This window comes from Taudactylus pleione, unplaced genomic scaffold, assembly GCF_031769625.1.
Source record: "Taudactylus pleione unplaced genomic scaffold, aTauple2 ptg000154l, whole genome shotgun sequence".
NCBI classification, from domain to species: domain Eukaryota; kingdom Metazoa; phylum Chordata; class Amphibia; order Anura; family Myobatrachidae; genus Taudactylus; species Taudactylus pleione.
Window position 1 is genome coordinate 4,106,984 of NW_028284556.1, and position 21,058 is coordinate 4,128,041.

General features: G+C 40.6%; 1 protein-coding gene across 7 annotated transcripts in view; it reads right to left on the minus strand.

Moving 5' to 3' along the window:
• CNST (consortin, connexin sorting protein) overlaps positions 1-21,058 on the minus strand; it is a 167,750-nt gene that overhangs the window by 88,494 nt on the left and 58,198 nt on the right. For all 7 annotated transcript variants that reach the window (XM_088474354.1, XM_088474348.1, XM_088474349.1 and 4 more), the window contains one exon: positions 4,965-5,390. In XM_088474354.1, the coding sequence (XP_088330480.1) occupies positions 4,965-5,364 (400 nt within the window). In that variant the 5' untranslated portion in view covers positions 5,365-5,390. The remainder of the gene's footprint in view (positions 1-4,964; positions 5,391-21,058) is intronic.

The following is a 21,058-nucleotide window of genomic DNA, read 5'->3' on the forward strand; positions in this document are numbered from 1 at the left end:
ACAGTTCCACAAGACTGCACTGATTAATTTCACACTTTACACTTGTATATCTGTGCGTAACAGTCTGAATCTGCATATAAAGTGCTACGATTCAGAGGCAGCAGCATTCTCACAGCAAGTTCCGCTGCGCTCCATATACAGACTCAGATGCACACAGATATACAAGTGTCACATATCAAACTAAACAGTGCAGTCTTGTGAAGCGGTTTGTTGCATATGATTGCTACTACAACGCATGTTCGGGCAAAAAAGATGTACCAAAGAGGCTTGGCACAAGCTGAGCTGCATGGCATCTGGTGGCCCACTAGCACCGCATGGTGTATTGAGGCTAGATGTATGATCTGTTTATTCTTTCAAAATTACTTCACTTATACATCACTGTTTTTGATACAGGCCCATGTTCAGAGTTGGATAAAAAAAAAAAAGAGAAAAGTTAAATGTTATTAATGATTACCAAACATTAAAACCATTCTTTGTTTTTATAAACAGACTGAGGGCTAATACCCATCTACATTTATTCACTGTGGGGGAGATTCAGTTAAGAGCAGTGGAATAGGTTCCATCGGCTTCTTGCGTTAACTCAAAGAAGGCAGATTCTACTAGCAGCTTATGGAGGTGTGAGCAGAATCAGCCTACCAGAGTGAGCTGGTAAATGCCCATATCTGACTTGCATTTTTACGAAGAGAGTGCAAAAATAAAACCTATTCTAGCCTGTGTGCCCATACACATTTAAGATCACACTTGTGCCAGAAACAATAGGCACCGCAATCTACACACTGCTTGTTCCATTTAATTGGGTTCAAAGCATGTCACACTCTTGAAAAAAATCCACTGATTTCTATGAGAGTGTATTGTGTACCCACTACGGGTTAACAGGGGCAGTTTAACCAGCGTTTTGCTGTGCTTTTCCCAATTCATGTCAATGACCCATTAATTTCTATCAAAACATTAATTTGAAGGAGGTTGAATGCATTATATACACTGAAGTGCCCAAAGTCATTGGATAGATGCCTAGTATTATGTATAACCCCCTCTAGCACGGCTAAATGCAGCAACTGAACGTGGCATTATAACCTCAAAAAACTATTGTGGTCCCGCACTGATATTGTAGATTACTGAATCCCGAGGATAGTTTATATATGCAGTGTATATTAATAGACCTATATTACTCCTCTAATAGGTGAGGAGATCTATTCCTGGAGGTGCCCCCAGACCATATTCTGTTCATGCAGCATATATATCAAAGAGAAAAAGAAAAAATTGAAAAAGCACTGGACCAGATAATCTTGTCTTTCTTTTTCTCTTTATGATATATATGCTGAATGTGGCATTAAGTCCACAACTGCACAGAGACGGTGGTGACCCATGGTATCTGGGTAGCTTCCCACAGCTCGCTGATATTTGTAGGTGCAGGATTTTGGCTGCGAATGGACCTCTCCACCACGTCCCATAAATGCGGGTTTATGTCAAGTGAACATGGTGGCCAGAATGCTCCTCAAACCAATTCTGGACAACTTGAGACCAATGGACCAATGGACACGGTGCATTATCCTGCTGGAATATTCCATCGTTGTGGGGGTACATGAAGTAAATGAAGGGCTGCAAATGGTCATCAAGCAATGCAAAGTATAGATTACCGGTCAATGACATGTTCAGGCAGACCAGTGGACCCAATCCATGTCATGTGAACACAACCCACACCATTATGGAAAACCACCAGCAGCTACACTCGAACCCTGCCGTCAGCCGAAACAACTGGAATCGTGACTCACTGGGCCACGCCACATGTTGCAAGTCCTCCAAGGTCCGATTAGCAACATCACAAGCTCAAATGAGGCACTGTGCCCGGAGTTGTAGTGTTACCAGGGGCACTCTGGTGGGTCATCTGCTCCCATATCTCATGGAAGCTAAAGAACGCTGCACTCACCTGTGTCTGGTACCTCTTGCACTGAATGTGGATGTGATTTGAGCCAGTGTCACTTGTCTGTTACCATGGACAATTCTGGCCAGATGCCGATCATTAAGCACCCATGGTTGGCCACTGCGCTGTCCGCGGTGGGTGGTAATGCCTCAATGATGTGTTCCCACTACACCGTAAATCTGGTAATTTTGAATGTCTGCAAAACTTCGGAAATGGAATGTCCCAGCCATTGGGCACCCACTATTATGCCTCATTCGAACTCCATGTCAAGCAGCCTAGCCTGTGTTCAAACATACTCACGAGATGACAGATTACAACTGATGCAAGTCTGGGCATTCCCAAGATGTCACAATACAGTGACGCCACCTACCATAACCTTTACATACTGCTATCCAATCACTTTTGACACTTCAGTGTAGAAACCACACTGAAATGAATGGGTCACAGAAATTAATGGTACCATAGGCAGTCCTAGCACTTTTAACCACTTTATAAACATTAATAGAGATTTATTTCAGTTCTGTTGATCTGTGACCAAAGCAGAAAGTCCCCGAGAAACACTCTCACTGCCAACCAATCATGTTATTACATTATTATTAGTATAATTAGGCGCTGCAGAAGCCTTATGGTGCCATATAAAGGATAATAATAATTATAACAAGTAAAATGGAACAAAGTTTATTGGCTTTACCACTAAACTGGATTTCCCTGTTAGCAGCGAGGATCAACCCAGGCTGCCTAAAGCTACGACAGGTCCAGTCTAGTGGTGGGAACCCATGTTTGTTGTTCCCATGCTTTTCCATGAAGCAGCCCAGGCTGCCTAAAGATAGGACTGGTTGTAGAATATTTATTTACATTATTATTCATTTCAATAACCTAGTGATTTCAATCAGGTTTCTGCATGTAGTGCACACTCCTGGGATTCCCCTAAAAATTAATTAACATTGGAAGAGGGAAAATTCATTTTGAGGGGTTCGGTGAACCTGAAAACATTCAAAAACCTACTTTTAACCATATCCAGTGCACATCAAACTTGGGTATACTGTATATCTCAAATGCATGCACGAATGCACAGTGTTCATTTGCGGTTTGCATCTACTTTTTTTTGGTGCAAGGCAAAAAAGCCAGTCAATAATTTGGCTTAAAAATTCAATTTAAAAAAATGAAAGGATTCATTAAACAAATATGTATTCTCACGCTACATTAACTCTGGGATCAGCAGATTAGGCAAGTATAAATGTAAAATAAAATTCCTTATTGAAATATAAATGAGTATGTAGTTTGGTGAGATAATTATTACATTTGAGTGAAAAACACTATTTAAATGGTTATGCTGCTATTTTAAGTGTTAAAATCCTAAAAAAATCTCAGTTGAATAAAAAAATAACAATGGAAACATTGATGTCTTCATACAGATGAGCACAGTGCCACACACTGGCTGAATCACACAAATGCATCATTACATTTACACCTACAGAGCACTAATACATGATGGAAATCAACATAGTGGCAGGATTGTGTGCCTGTTAGGGACAAGAACATTTGCAAGCACACAACTAAAAGTACCAGGAAATTCTTATAAATTAAAATAATAATCTATGGTTTATGTGGGAAACATTCAATTAACTAGAATCTGTAGGGAGCTACAGCCGAGGAGGGGAGGTTTTTGGACAGATGTCAAAGGATAAGAAAATATATTCGTGATTTACAAATCAATTCCTTAATCATTAATTTATTGTCAAGTCAACATATAAATTACCAGTTTACTGAAAATCACTGATTGACTGTGAATGACTAAAGTAATCTTTTACAGATTCGAGGAAATTGTTCTCAGTGCCGCCCTGACGTGATGTCACACCGAGGGCACTCGGGGAGCTGTGCAGCAGCGCAAATGGATGCAGAGTGCCATCCAGGCACCTTGCAAGCTAATTGCAGGTATTGTAGGGCAGCGACAGTGCCACCCCCAGAGCGACGATACCACTTGCACACCCCTAGTTTCGGCCCTGATTGTCCTGAGATCACGGGTTTCAGACACTCAACAAGTAGTGAGCTTAAAATGATCTGAATTTACAGGTTTCCACAGGTATACTAAAAACTGTATTGAATGAATGCACTGGTACTAGCCAAGCAGGTCTATGATGAAAACTCTGACATCTGTGATCAGTCAGATACATTAATAAAAGATGTATCATAGGATACCGGCAGCATTGTTTTTTTTCAACATTTGACATCTTTAATTTAAATGGCTATTTTTTCTTATCATCACTTTAATGGTAATGCCCAGAAAGCATGCTACTACTTAATTGATATATTTGCAATTGAATGCTTTCCATACTCTGCATAATCATAATGCGTCCACAAACAAACACAACACTTATTTAAAGACTTGGGAATCGCTATTGATAAAAAGCCAATTATTGCTGCTGGGAAACAAGTACAAATGGAAATACACAGGCAGCATACAAAATCAGGATCACCGAGAATAAACGTGGCAGCTTTTCCCAATTGTCAAACTATTTTACGTAAAACTCCATAAACAGATCTTTTCCCTTTCATCATTTCAATGGAATTTCTCCATAAAGCACATCTCTTTTTCTATCGCCATTTAGGGGTCTATTTACTAAGCAGTGTTAGGAGACAGAGTGAAAAGTGATAAGAAATTGATAAGGTGCCAGCCAATCAGCTCACAACTGTCATTTTTCAAACACAGCCTGTGAGATGACAGTTGGAAGCTGATTGGCTGGCACCTTATCACTTTGTCTCCTAACACTGCTTAGTAAATAGACCCTTAGTGACATGCCATCCCTCCTCTCTACAGGCGGATTGTAAAGAACAGTTGGGCATAGTGGAGCTAACAAGATGAAAACTAACTTGTGTTGTTAAGTGATTTTATATTGGATTCATCGTTAAGGTTTCTTTTCACATTAAAGGGTGACGTGTGAGTGACAAATATTCATGTAATATGAATGAAAAGCATGCATCAGAATGAAGCTGAACTATTTTGTACTGAACTCTGTTACGGTTGTGACAGTCATGGATTTACCTGTGGTTTTTCCATTGTGGTTTTTTTTATTCCTATTATTGCCTCTGCCGGCCACCCGTTTCCCTTTATAGGAGGCACTGTCCCTGGGTGAAAGCGGAGAAGAGACTGAGCTTTCCCCCATTGTGCGATCCCAGTCTTCGCAGCTCTTCTTGCAGCTAAGTTGACCACACATCAGGTTGCAGTTTTCATTATTATTAATGCTGTCCTGGGCATCTCGGCTCTGAACTGTGCTCTGTTTGTTCCTGGTCAATGATTGGTCTTTATCTCCACTTAGTTTGTTCTCATTCACATCAGAAGCCATTTGAAATGAGGTCTTCTCTGTTTCAGCATGACCACAAATCACCAAGCCTTCTTCTGTGTTGGTTTGCACGTCTGTTAGTGGGGCTTCCTCTGTGTTCATTGTGGTGATTCTTGGACCATCTCAATCTATAAATGCAAATAAGAATATAGTAATTTAATTAAAGCAGACAGTGCAACACTCGCTTATATGGCTAATATTCTGTGATACAGTATAAACACAGCCAACATTACACAGCCAACAGGAAATGGTGACAAAGCAGAGGTGCCAGCTTGGTGTCTTCCTAACATACTAACAAAGAAATATTTGAACAATTTCATTTTTCTTAAAGATGATTTCCCATATGTAAATATGTGACAGTGGGAGCAAGAGGAGCCAATGACCTGACCATGCTGCAGATCATACTTGCCTACTTTTTAAAATTTCAGGGAGATTGTGAAAGCAACACCTATGAGCACAACGTATAAATGGACGTGTACTGTTCTGCCTGTGAGACGGGTCGTAAAGTTGACTCACATCCAAATGTAAAATGGGCCCTAAAGCAGCAGTTGTTGTTCAGTAAGATCAGCTTGTTGATGAAAACACACCAATACATCATTGTACCTTATAACCAAAGCAGGTAAATGGCACTGATGTGTATATATACTTTATTTCTTTTTTCCAAGTATAGAAAAGCTACATAATGGGGGCAAGGTGCAATCAGAGAGATTGCTACTATTTCAGGGAGAGTCGGCAAGTATGCTGGAGATATTGTCAACTCTATTTACCTACAGAAGAGGTCTCCCTAATTCCATGGATATGGGAATTTGGTAATTGAATGCACTTACATTTGTTCCTAATATTGGATATAGGTGCAAAATCTGAACTGTAGCAAGCAATCATCTGTCGGACTTGTGCTAGATTAAAATAATAAACCGCCCTAATTTCCGAAATGATTTAGATAAAATAAGCCTCAATTTTCCCAATGATTTAATGGTTCTCAACAACCTTCCCCAATATTATGACCCAGTAAGTTTATAGTAGTTTCAAATTGCGCACACAGGTTTCTGATGGTCCTGCACTGCAAGAAAAAAAGGGGATACCCAATTGGGTATAAACAGGCGCTGAAATGTGTTGCTTTTCTAGCAGCTACTATGAGAAGTAGGGGAGTCACTCCCTATACATACAAAATCACATGAAATAAAACAAGTAGCGCTAGTGATATAGTTATTAACATAACATATAGACTGATCACCATCAGTATTCAACCTATTAGAAATGACTTGAGTTCCCAAATCATGAGGGATATTTGAATATAAACTTTGTACGTCCATGGTTAGGAAAGCATATGACTCCTTCCATTCAATATCTTGTATTAATTGTAAAAAATGAGTAGTATCTTTTATATGTGATCTTAACCAGGCCAAAAGGATGACTACTTCTTTCCAAACACGAGGATGTCCAGCAGTGGTTGTAAATAAAGCATTGAATGAAGTTAGAAACATAAATAGAGAAGATCTCTTGATACAAAATCAAACCAAGAAAGGGAAAAAGAAGAAAAAGATTTAAGTAGAGAAATAAGCTTTATATCTACATTCGATAATCAATATCATAAAATTAAAACTATAGTACAAAAGAACTACAGCATTTTGAAACAAGACCATCTTTTATGTGATTTTATTCCCTCTACACCTACATTTGTTTTTCGCAAAGATAGGTCCCTTAAAACCCTATTGGCTCCTAGTTTCTAACAAACATCAATGGATCATCAATTAATTAAGCCCCCAAAAAATCTGTGGTCCCAGACTAAACTGAAAGGATTCTTTAAGTGTGGAGGCACGAGATGCATCACGTGTAATTATGTCAGTAACAGGACATTATCAGTAAAAACAAAAGCAGAGGATATATATGAAATAAAACATTTTATTAATTGTAATAGCACTTATGTCATTTACATGTTGAGCTGTGAATGTGATTTAAAATATATAGGGAGAACTACAAGGAAATTAAAGTGTAGATTTTTAGAACACCGTAGAAATATAACAAATAGGATAACAACCCATAGTGTATCCAAACATTTTTTGGAGCATCACAATGGAGATCCTAGGTGTCTTAAACTGGTGGGTTTAGAACACATTCCAGTAACGATACGGGGTGGAGATCGTTTTAAGAAGCTCTGCAAACAAGAAGTATTCTGGATGTTTAGAATGAGTTGTATACATCCGGAGGGTTTGAATGAAGCAGTAGAACTCAATTCCATCATCAACTAATATAGGATATCCATCATCACCACTTCCAATATATTGAATATATATGGTACTTTGGAACCATCAATAATTCTCTCCCTATGGTTTTCGTATATGTTCAATATATAAGGAGATTAGAACATTTGGGTTATTATTTGTGTAAACATCATGTTTTCCTTATTCATATGCTAAATAATCTGAGATATACTGAAAGAACTATGTGTATATATATTATTAATCTTCTAACTACAAGTCCCAGAAGCCTCGGCTGAACTACCTTTGTTGATAGAAGTATATTAATCATGTGACCGCGGGATGTAGATTAGGGCGGATCACAAGACACTCACACGTGACCAAAATAACATCTACATCTAATTGCCAATGATGAGCTTAACTACGCACCATGTGACTCTACGTCACACAGGAGGAGTGATTCCGGTATCTGACAGGGACATGTGACCGCACTATGAGCTATTGAACGCGGTTACGGAGATTTACAGCTTAAAAATGAAGGTAATCACGATCTAGTGACCCTGTATAAACTCTCTTATAAGAGAATTTAGTTAGATAGCCGCGATCGGCAGAAATAAGGGATTAAATACAAACAGTACTCCCTTGTTTTCATCACGTGATGAGGTATTGAGAAATTGGAAACCCTAATAATGTTTTCTATATAGTATAGTAACAAAAGTTCTTTTGAAAAATGGGTCTGCATTCTAAATATCTATATGTTTATATGTCTGCATTTACTTATGTATGGTTAAAATGCAAATTTGGTGAAAACGAGTAACAATTGTATCTGTGGTATTTTCTTAATTGGAATCAGGTGCCTCTTAATAACCCTATTTAAGGGTATAAAAGCACCATGCTTGACATACATTCCCTACCTTTGATAAAGCTGCGCCTAGACGCAGGGAAACGCATCAGGATTTTTCTTATACATCACCCTACTTTATAGATCCTCAACGGAACATCGTTTGCACCATCATCTCTCATCCCAGCAGCTCTTGGAGCTAAGGACCTGGAGATTGGGTGACTATCTTCATATACAAGTAGACTTTGCTGCTTAATTACCACACTAGCCCTTGGAGCTGAGGACTCAGTGATATGCTTAACATCATTTATGCTGCATTCAGTAATTTGCTATTTAGCTACCGCATGAATTGAGGACCCAGCACTGGAACTATTCTATACAAGGGACATTCCTCTAGCGGCACCAGGCATTTTACCAAACAGCAACTATAATATATAGGAAACCGCATCACTTGAGGACCCACCAATTGGATTATAATACCTAAGGAACACTCCTCTAGCGGCAACCAGTACCAACATCTAAAGAACAGTCCCCAATTGAGGCAACATCGATGGTACCCCACTAGGATCTTATATCAAAGTTTAATACAGACTTGAGATTATGGGTGAGAACTTGTGATTTTATTGTTAAATGCTGATAGGCAATATTATATTGTGGAATCAGCAACATTTTTTATAATAAATTGTTTTATATATTCAAATACCACAGTCTATATGTTATGTTAATAACTATATCACTAGCGCTACTTGTTTTATTTCATGTGGTCCTGCACTGCAACTCGAGTCTCCAATATTACATCAGGTAGCTATGCAAATCTTTTTTTGCAGTTGTTATCCACTCATAGGGCGATATATGTTCTCGATAATCGTTGTTAAGATGTTAAGATAGATAAAGCAAATCTAAGTGGAGAAAAAATTATAACACACACGATTCAGATGCAGATAAAACCTTATAAAAACACTGCACGCTTAAAATTTCATATTATCATAACTTTTTTTTTTTTCCTCTGGGGGGTTGGGCGCCTACTCCAGCACAGTTTTCACTGGATCTGTTCTTGCTCAATGGTGACAAATGTACATGGTAAGGTACTCGGTTATGCTGTGTGCAGGTGCGCTTTCCTGTAGTTGTCTAATAATAAAAATAAGAGTTGAAAAATACTTTGTTAGTGCTTTTAAATGTGAAAGTCTTGGTCTTTGTAGGGAATAGTGACATACTTCTGAATTAATGTCACACTGGACGATTACATGCAAAGAGAAGAACAGGGCACTGTAAAGCACACCTGGCACTGGAATTCCACCTAAGTGAACTATGGAGACAACAACAACAGGATCCAAGGAGCCCTGAGCTGAAAAAGAGCCATTAGCCTTTATTCTGGCAGACAGCACAGACACAACATAGCTCCGTGTCTGTCACTTTGGTTAAAAAAAAAAAAACTAAAAAAAAAACTACTAACAAAATAAAAAGATGGAAGACAAAGTCCAAAACGCATTTTCCAATTAAATTTACATTATTTCCAAAAATGTTTTTATGCATTGTGATTTTTAGAAATTGCTGACTATGTTTTGCGCCAGCTTCTTCTAAACATCATACTTAAGGTGCCTACACATTAGACAATGTGCTCACGATGCGATATCGTGAGCTATTTCCCTTGAACTGGGCACTCCAGGACACGAAATATGGTGCTAAAAAGTGTCCAATCTGACTTAATATCTATCGTGCACAAAATCTATCTATTGCACAAAATTGTGCATGAGATTGGCAAATCTTGCCTGCAGTATGCAAAATTTGAAGATGTGATGTACAACCATTGGCATCGTGAATGGACAAATTTGACCCGATTTGTCGTTCCGGTGCGTCGAAATCGGGCGAATCATGTAAAATAATTATACCAATGTATGTGTAAGTGCTCAAAGGTATAATTTGCTAACTTGAGTCATGTGATGCTCATGATGTTAGGTGTTCTATATTTGGGACTATAGTTGTCTGAAATGATCACTATATATTGTGTTAACGTCCCGGTGTGAACCACCTTGTGAATCTGTGGGATGTTTTTAAAGTACAGAAATCGGTTTGCAAAAACTTTAGGCTGTAAATTCTTATTAAAGTCCAATATTGAAATTCACTGATGATGTGTTTCAGCCTATATTGTTTCCTCTCTTCTCCACTTGGTATCTGCGTGTCCTTGTCGCCCCTCCACCTCAAAGTTACACAAACAAAATAACTGAAGTATCAGGTGCTGGTGGGCACTATTATGAAGTGTGATTGGTAAGAAGTGCAAACTTACTCGGTTCCTGCCACTTTACTGCTGATCCACCAGTCGTCTTTGCCTTTGAATGGTTAATGTGTGGGTGTGAGGGGCATATATATATAGGTCTGGCTAGACCAGGTGCAAATACACTATGACATGGAGAATAGGGTAAAAATAAAATTTTGGACACCCATCCCAGAGATTCACAAGGTGGTTCACACCTGGACGTTAACACAATACTGTATATATTGATTATTTCACACAACTATAGTCCCAAATCTAGAACACCTAACATCATGAGTATCACATGACTCAAATTAGCAAATTATACCTTAGACCGCTTACACATACCTTTGTATGATAACGTTTTTTGGTTAGGTCGGGATACGTTGTGTATAGCAGCTAAAGGTACCCATAGAGCCCTGTAGCACGAACCTCAAACGTAAACCTTGAATAGTGTAAAATATTGTTTACTCTGGGGAGGATTTATTAAACCTCCTAAAGACAAGTGGAGAAATTGCTGGAGAAAAATGTATTAAACCAAAATATTTCAAATGACTGAACCCTACCCGTCATATATTACATTTAGGGCCTGATTCAGAGTTGCCCACAGCTTTATCTGTTCGTAAATAAATGTGTATTTCCATCTGCATTCAGAGACAGCCACATCTATGTGACCCATCCATCTGCTGGTGAAAGCAGTCATCATTAGCACACTCTCATTGCTATCCAGGGACACTCACTCACTCCATGACTGAGAGCTGAGAGCCATAGAACTGTGAATCACCAGCAATAGCTCTAAGGCCAAGACGTACTGTATGTGCAGACTGCTAAACCACGATGGAGAATCAGGCCCTAATGTGCACATCTAATACAAGTTAAAGCAACTAAAATAATGATGAGTAGTATTTCAGTTATTTTATAACTAAAAATAGACTCAGTATTGTTTACTGAAGTATTGCATTAATACCTTTATTTTCTGAAAAACAAATGTTATGATTCAACTGTACCTAATGCTGTGCTTACACACTGGTATAATGGAATGCTTACAGAGACACTGTCGCAATCCAAAGTACAAGGAAGTAGATGCATATGCTCCAAGGCCGAAATGTAACACATGACATTATGTGATCCACGCATGAAAAAGGTACACTTTGTATACAATTTCATACACATGATTAAGTCATGAAGAAATATTTTTATGTAAAATGAGAATGTTCTCACAAAAGTACTACAGTTCAAGCACAAGGATCTATATAGCTATCATATAGCAGGAAGTAATCCGTCTGTAGGACAAAGAAAAGAGGCAACTCCTCTGACAATAGTACTATCCAACTTAACACCAATGGTTTATGCATTATCCGCCTTCTCTTCATCTCTGGGAAAACTGCTGTAGGTGTCCTTCAACACCAAAATGTGAGATTATTCATATTACGGTTATAAACCACTACTATTGCCTAAACACTATTTTGACTTGATTAATTGTACCACAAGAAAACTTCCTGGTTTTTAAACATAAAGGTTTGCTATACCGGTAAGCACTTAAGTGTTTTGTTTTTGTACTGTGTCCGAGAATAGCACCTAAGACTCCACCATATTGCTTATCTAGTTAAACTACAACAGATCACAGGATATCAACTATCAAAATTGGAATGGAACTCACCACCAATTTTTGGGAATTTTTTTTTTTTTTTTAAATATTTCTATATGAAAACATACATTGGTTTAATCCGTTAATAGAATATGAATTCCATATTAAATGTTATATTTTCCCTGCTTTTACTGAACAATGGTTTATTGTTCTATGAATGCTTTCTGTTTCTAGCTCTACTAAGTTACAGAAATACAAGTACTTGCAACTTTTAACAAATGTTCTCACTATAGCTGGTATACGATTAGAAGGTGCTGACCCACAATGAACGGCCGTCAAAGTAGATAAGAACATTTCTGAAAGTGAGAACTTTACTGTGCATTTTAACTTTTAGACGTAGTGCTATTGTCTTCAAAACCATGAGGACGCATCCATGGGAATAACTACCATAGGAGCAAGGGGTGCAGCTGCTATGGGGCCAGAGCTGGGGGGGGCCCATCTTCCTTGTCAAAGTTGCATATTCACCACAGAGTGGTACATAGGGGCCCTTACAAACGTTTGCTATGGGGCCTTTAAATATATAGGGCCTGATTCAGAGCTGAACACTCTGACCAGAGCGCTCACTCTGAATCAGGGCCCTCCAACGTTTTTTTGGAGCGTCCTCATGGACGCTCGCTATAGCTGTGGGTGGTAACAGAGCGTCCATGATGATGGTCACGATGGTCTTGACCATCGCAACCATCGGGCTTGCGACGGAGACCCTGCAGTAGGGTCTCGCTGCCGCAAGCCCTGGAGTGATTTTGGCTCTATCAGAGACGGTAGGTGTTCCCATGGGAACGCCTCCTTCTGGCAGGCACGCCCACCAAAAGGGGCGTGCTGTCAATCAACATCGACAGCACGCCCCCTTTGGTGCGAGACTCGGAGCGATGGAGAGCCCGTCGCTCTCCGGGTCTCGCGCATGCGCACGACGGAGCTCCCTCCGTCGTGCGCATGCGAAGTGGGGGACATCGACCCGCTTGCGAGCGGGTCTGAATGACCCCCATAGTTCGGTCCCGTCACACATCCAATACAGCTAGTTTAAAAGAGGGATTAGCAAATGATTCATCTTTGGCAGGGAATCTTCTTCCCTGCCAAAGCTTCTGGTATAAACAAAACAAAATAAATAAATAAAATAACTGCAATCTCTCAATCTCTTTGAATAATTGGAATTTCCCCAAAATTGGGGGGTTGCAATTATGTCATTAAGCCCCTTCCAACACTACAGAAAATTGTAAAAAGCCAGAGAATGGAGACTGAAAGCACTAAAATCATCCTCTCTCCTCAATCCTGGCATCTAGAGACTTGGAGGCACCATCTTTCAAACTAAGGGGGCAATTCAATTCAGCGGGAGTGGAATAGCGCCGGGAAGTTGGTCTCAGAGCTATTCCATTCAACGTGCTGTTAGGTCCAACTAATGTGCTCGGCGCTAACAGCCTCACGACCAGCACTTTAGTTGGAGAATGCCAGTTCTCGCATCAAAAACACCAAGTTGCGAGGACTGGCATTCTACAACTTAACTTAGAATAGTTGGACTAAACAGCGTGCTGAATTGAATAGCTTAGGGACAAACTTCCTGCCACTATTCAACTCCCGCTGAACCCAATCGCCACCTATGTGACCCATTAGTAGCTAATGCCTTATAATCGACATGATCTCCAGACATTCCTCAATACTAGTAGAAATCATTATGAAGTCCAAGATTGGGTGGAGAATCTCCCTCATCCTGGCTTCAATAAACTTAGGTGCACCTTCATTTCAAAGAGGAGAGTCTCCCCTTTCAAATGATGTGGCCTTTAGTGGGTAAATATTAAAAAGTCCAGAGATGTAATGCCCCCATACATCAGGCATCCGATCCTACGATTGGATTGGAACGCCGGTCAGCTGGTTGGAAATGCAGACGGGCGGCCCTCGATGTTCCGCGATCCATCGCAGGATCGGTGAAATTCTACATGTTAAATTTCACCGATCCTGCGCTGCCGGGTTTCAGGATCGCAGTGATCCATCTCTGATGTATGGGGGTCCTTAAATCTCCCCCGTCCTGCCTTAAAATAAACCAGGTATTCCTTCATTTCATGCGTTAGGTTGTCTAATTTTTAAAATGGTATAAACTTGTTATCATCCATATTATTCCTACAGTGTTATGCATTTCATTCAAACTAGTAAAACAAATAATAAAAAAATAAATAAATCTTATTCAAATGCAAACTAAGGGCCGTATTCAATTAGACGCGAAATGCCGAGATCGCCGATTGCGTCTTTTCGTGTGGCTGAAACTTATCTCCGTATTCAATTCCACCCGCTTTTCGCGTACGTGGAAAGTCAATGCAATGTAATAGGCGAAAAAGATTTGCCTCTGAATAGCAGGAGAAAAGTAGTGCAAAATTTTTATTTTGGGGTGCAAAGATGGGGAAACCACTCAGAACCCTTGGGACAGTCCCCCAAAGGACAACTGTGTCAAAAGATCCCAGGAAGAAAACTTAACACCCCAAAAATGTACTTTAATTTTGGGGGCGAAAAAACACAAAGTGGGAGGACAACTTCAAAAACTAGTGAAATAAGGTTCTGGGGTTGCTCTAAGAAGGGGCCAAGTGTTTTTGGGAGTGCAGGTGCTTTTATGACGGAGGAATTTTAATTTAATTAAAACTTCACTTTAGACATATTAAAATATGTTAGCAGCCATTTTCAGGTGCCCCAAATTTACCAGGACTACTTATTTTCACAAAAAAATACTGCTTTATGCCATTCTTCACCACTTGTGCAAAGACGCTAATTAGAGGCTATTGAACCAACTTAAGTACCGCAAACAGTGCTATTAGGACTATTTGGGCACTACTAAATGTTAGTGCATCTTTGGGGGGAGTTCAGGCTGATTTCCCCGAATCTGACACCACTTTCAGCCTGTTCTGGGTCACCGTTTTCGCATCTTTTGGAATTGAATAGGGCGACTCGATGTAGGCGAAAAATCCGTCAGGCAGAATTTTATCGTGGAAGCGAAACTAATTGAATACTGCCCTATGTGTAAATCCCTAATTTAGGCTGTTTTGAAAAGGAGGATTAAAGACAGAACAAGAACCAAAAATAATCTCTTACTAAGATTTAGGAAAAAAATAAAAATACACATTTGCTTTTAGTTCACTAAAAGTGAGATTTTAATTTGCCTTGTCAGGAGGAATAAACAGACTGATTTACTATTTACTGAAATTAAACAAAAAAGGATAAATTCTGTGGATACTACATAAAAACTATTAATGCTATTAATGTTGGAATTTCACCAGCACAAAAAGTGCCAAAAACGGGCTCAGCACAGGGCAAAGCCTCAGGGGGGAAGAGGTAAAACTGTGGAGCTGATTCAGACCCGCTCACTAGGATGCGATCGCTGGTAGCCGGCGGATATTTGCAATCTGAGCATGCATCGCAATGCGCATGCGCAAACCATTGCGAAAGATCAGGAAGCACTCGCTCGCCCAGCATAGATAGCCCAGCTGAATGAGTGACAGGAGAGGCCGTTTGTGGGTGGTAACAAGGGCAGGCCACTAGAAACGGGGGAGTGGAGGCGCGCATATGTGTTTCAATGCCGTTTCAGAGGCGTGCATAATTAACAGGCAGCGTCATAGTACACGTCACCTGGTTGTATTTCACACTGAAGTGATCGCAGTGCTTGTGGCGAGGTATAGTTAACCTTAAGCGCTGCAAGCACATCCGGTGGTGTTCGATGTACCAATGTTTTCATGCACTCCAGGAGATGACGTACGCAAGTGGGCGTTTTATGAATGGCTGGTGGGCATCTGCATACACAAAGTGATCGCACACCAAGACATAGAGGGCGTGCTAATGCCTTGCCGTCACTTAGCCGAATTTGCATACTCTGGGTGCGAGCGAACGCATCTAGTGAGCAGGTCTGAATGAGCTCCTGTGTTCTATGTAAAACTGTGTTCTATTCAGCTTTGGGAATAGAGTAAGTAAGATATAGCAAGTAACTATGAACCTGGACAATCCATGTTGCAATGCAAGGGGTGCAAATATATGCATTTTTTTACATGTTCGGTAAATACTGGTCGCTTTTGCATGTAGCCCTCAAATGCTGGAGAGCATTATTTTTACACTGCAATTTAGATTTGAATTTGGAAACACCCCTCCGAAATCTAAATCTCACACATTTTAAATCAGTCCCTACTGCAATGCAGCATGGTTTTACCAAGATGCACAGTTATACTGCTTTTACACCAAAGTCCCGGGTCTGACCCGGGATTTGGAACGAATTTCCAACCCGGATCAGACCCCTTTTACACCGCGGCACCGCACTGTTCACATTGGTGCGGGGTCAGCACTGACCCAGCTCTCCGGTGCAGGTGAGCAGCAATTCTTCGACTTCCTCCCCCTCCGCGACCCTCTTACCTAACTCCGCAGCGGTCTGGTGGCATGGAGTGCGGTTGGGGGGTGCTGCTCCGTTCCGGTCGGCCCAACAGTGGGCGCTTAGAGATGATGTAATCTCCAAGCGCCACTGAAGCCGGCTAATCGGCAGGATTATTTGTGCTAATATAAGTACAGTTCAGTCACAGCTTATCTAATATTACCAAAACTAATTTTCATTTTTCTTCTTTTACACACGAGCATTTTAATAGTAATTCAATTAATTTAAAAAAAAAACTATACTGGATAAATGGTTTTCTAACAATGATTCACTTTAATTGGTCTCATACTGCAGAACTGAATATGTACTTTATCTTTGCATAAGCACAATAAAAATCAATGTTAATAATCAAATCACTTTCACAGAGTTCAGCTGATCCATATCTAGTGACACAGTCCAACATAGTCAGCAGACCTTATTACAAGCATCAGAAAGATAAGATATAGAGCAACCATTCAGCAAACAGGAGTAGAGGTATTCCCATGTAGCCAAACACACTAATAAAAAGGCAGTATGCTCTATGGGCCTGATTCATCATGGATCGCACTTGCATACGCAGACCGATCAAAGGTGCGTTCTGCGCATGCTCCGCAGGTAAGCATTGCAATCACTCACACAGATTCAAAGCCACAGCAGACAGAGGGACAGGACCTCAGCGTTTGGGGGGTGGTGACGGTGGAGTGGTCAGGGAAACAGGTGTGCCAGTCGGTGTGAACACCGTTACAGGGGTGTGCATAAAGTAGCCACTGCGACAGTATACGCAGCTTGTGTACTCACTGCGTGCGACGAGGTTAGCAATTTCTGAGTAAGGTCAGACCTGTTGAAATTGTGCATGAAGGGCTGATGTTACTCGATGTTACCGATGTATACGCATGATTTCAAGGTATTACAGATTTTTGAAAGCGATAGTGGGCGTCTCTATGCTGGCTCTGGGCATCTCTAGAATAGCTTTGCGATTGCTGTCATTAGAATATTTTCGCAACGGATCTGCATGCGTAATCGCAGCTGCAATCGCAATAGTGATCCATAGTGAATCAGGCCCTATATTTCAATTTATGCAGCCAAGCGTATATGGTAGTAAAGTTGAAGTTACACTGGCTCTGGTCCAAAGGAAAAACAAACACGCATAAAAAAAATCCTACAAGGTTTGCAAGCAAAACACATTGAATCATTAAAAATCATATACTGTACTGCACTGCTTTTTGAATATCAGAGTTAGCAAAACAAAAGAATATAAAGTCTTCCAGGCCTTGCCCCAACACAAAAGCACTTAACATTTAAGGTTTCTCACAACTTCCTGCTTTTTTTTTTTAAGTGGTTTTCACATAAAGGAATAAAAGCCCATTCGAAATAGGATACAACAGTGTGTTCTGAAATTTATGCTGCTTTAAAATGTTAAAAGAAAGTATGTTGTATTTCTCAACACCTGCTGCCAATACAACAGACTTTTGGGGTAGACGTATGAAGGGGCATTAGGGCTAAAAACGGTAACTGTGCATGTTAAGTGCTGCAGTTACCGCTTCCCTGCATGTAATAATGCAGGAAAGTGATGTCATTATTGGCGCCACTATCCCTAGATAGGGCGTAACAGTGGGGAGAGGCATTGTATGAACAGTCAGTGGTACTAACCGTTCTGACAACTGCAACCATTGATTTCGACAGCTGCAGCTGTCGTTGCCGCACCACATCACTGTCCCAGGCTGTTGGTTCAAACAGCCAGGGATTGTGGATACAAAAAATTGTTTTTGTTAAACTAAGCTCCGAGCGTATGCGCAGAAAGTATGCAAGCAGGTGATTAGCACTCTCCCTCTTCAGCAAACAAATTTTAATACGTGCGGGTGGTGCCTGGACCTACTCATCCCCTCTATAATGGGCGAAGCAGATCCAGACTTTACCGCCGATTAGCAGCCCCATTCATACATCCCACCCTTTATTAATAAATAAACACATGAAAAACTAATAGAAATATGCATTAAAAACACATCACAAGGTTGGTCGGAGTTCTGCCAGAGGAGCTCCAATCATTGCTGAGAGCATGACCCTCCTCTCTCCCTGCTACCGGCACATGGCTGCAGAGGGTCAGTGTAGCCCGGGGTAGTCTCTGAAGGGTGTAAGTGGCCGCTCTCTGTTGGGCAGCTGCACCTGGAGCCTACAGCCTACCATGCCAGCGAAAGCTGTAGACTGGAGCCCCGGCTACCGGCAGCATACTTGAATACTGGTTTAGGGGGGAATCCATCAGATCCCTGCTGAGGCAGACGTGTGGTGCAGATAGCACTGCATAAGTCTACGGGAGCCTCTCCCTGCGAGCCATGCTGAGGGTTAAATATGGTTTGGTGGCCTCATCTCTGCCCTCTAAGGATCCTCCAACTTTAAAACCTGCCTTGGTGGACACAGATCTCTAAAAGGACAGTATGGGTATTGCTCTATTTCTACTGCACCTATTTTCCTTAGTGTTGCTTCAGAGCTCCTGTCTAGTTACTGTATACTGACTCTCCATTCAAAATTTGGACTCTAGTCTGATTTGCTTTTTATATTTGGTGCTACAACCCCCTCAGTGTTTTCTTGTTTGGACTAAGGTGTGATTACAGTCTGCAAGCCTTGGTGCCAGGATGATCTACCATCACTGATTTATGGCCTACCTGTTCATATCCTAACTGGTCCCATTGTGTGACTGCCTCATTATTACTATCTGATATGTGTCCCACTTTCTGTCCACTCCGCATCATGGCACCTAAACAGCCGAAAGTATCCAAGTCTGTTCCTACAGTTAGTTTTTTTAAACAATCCTCTCAGGTCTTGGATTCACAGGGGTCTAATGTTTCAGCATGTTTTAGCCATTCAGAAGAAGGGAAGCTCTCAACTTGCTGAGGCCAAACCTATCAGTTCCACCCATGCCCGGTGTCTACTGATGCAGGCTACTATGAGCCACTTATGGTGAAGAAGATGAAACATAATGACAGTTGAATTTTAAGTTGCCCTTCAGTGCGCCCACAGGCTATTGATGAATTGGGTCGTCGTACAAATCACCTGGATACCTAAATGGGCAAGGTGGTTGGTTCCCAGAACGACTTAGTCATCCTCCACAAGGCAATACAGGAGGAACTGGTAGCACTGTGGCAAAAGGTCACTGATTTGGAAGACTGATAACGTCAAAACAACCTTAAAATATGTGGCATACTCGAGTATACCACCGTAATCTTAAAGACTTTGCAATGGACCTCTGCCAGAAACTATTACCGACCACGCATATTTCGGATTTACTCATTGACAATATCCACCATATCCCGAAGGTCAGGGCTGCTTCGGAAGGTTCACCCAGGGACACGATTGTGAGGATACACTACTTTCATGTTAAAGAAGCAACCCTTAGGACATCTCTCCAGCTACACTTGCTTATTGTAAGTCTTAATTTATCAGCATGTTAAAAATGCTTTGAGAAAAGAGAGCATTCCTTCCAAATGGTGGTTTATGACCAAGCCGATTGTCTCCCACTACTGCCATAATATCTACTCTTGTGGAAGGTACTAAGTTGCTTGTCATGGAACATTGCTGGGTCATCTCCAGAGCCATTCCCACCCTGTGATTCAGCAGGATTGGTCCATGGTGTGGCAGACAGGTTGATGCTACATCTTGAGCTGCAGTTAATATTTGCCAATGACGCTCCCTGAGTTTTCTATTGTATTCTCCTTAATGCTTTCTTTTTTGCAGGCCACTGAACAAAACTGACTCTGCAATGTTACCAGCGGATAAAAACCTTAGTGGTGATCTTACATATGGTCCCCTGTGTGACGCAGTGCTTCTGGTAGGATGCATATTATGGCAACAATTGTCCTAGAGAGTAGGACAACAGAAAGATACTCCTTTTGGGGGCACTCTTAGAAAATCATATATAGAAATTAGGTTAATACATAACCTTTATTTATAAATGCACTTAAAAGGACAAAGACAGGCAAACAACAAGAAACATAAATCAATCAACTCTACGGTGTTATGTACCATATACAGTCGTAGAGTAAAAATAAGTATTATACCTTGGTATTAATAAGCCAAAGTATACCCTCTGTGCATATAACATACAGTAAAAAAAGGGATTGGATATACACTCTGATATCCTATTGTATCCCTTCACCATCCAATTGTGATGGAGGAGAATCTGGCGAAAATATTGAAAATGCTTGACACCTTAAATAAACAATTTGGCAGCCATATAATCTGGTTCCTGTGTTCAAGCAAAGATAATGGCAGGCATCTGGTATTACAATTCTTGCATTCTAGTACATAGATATAATCATAAGCATATATTCTTTATTAGACATGAGATTTGTCAAATGCTTCTTTAATTAGTGTCTTATATTTATGATCATTATAATGATCTTATTATGAATAGTAGCCCATGTATATCCCGGAGGGGCATGTAAAGCCCTATATATTGTGTCAGGCAGTTGATTTGTGCATGTAATTAATTAGA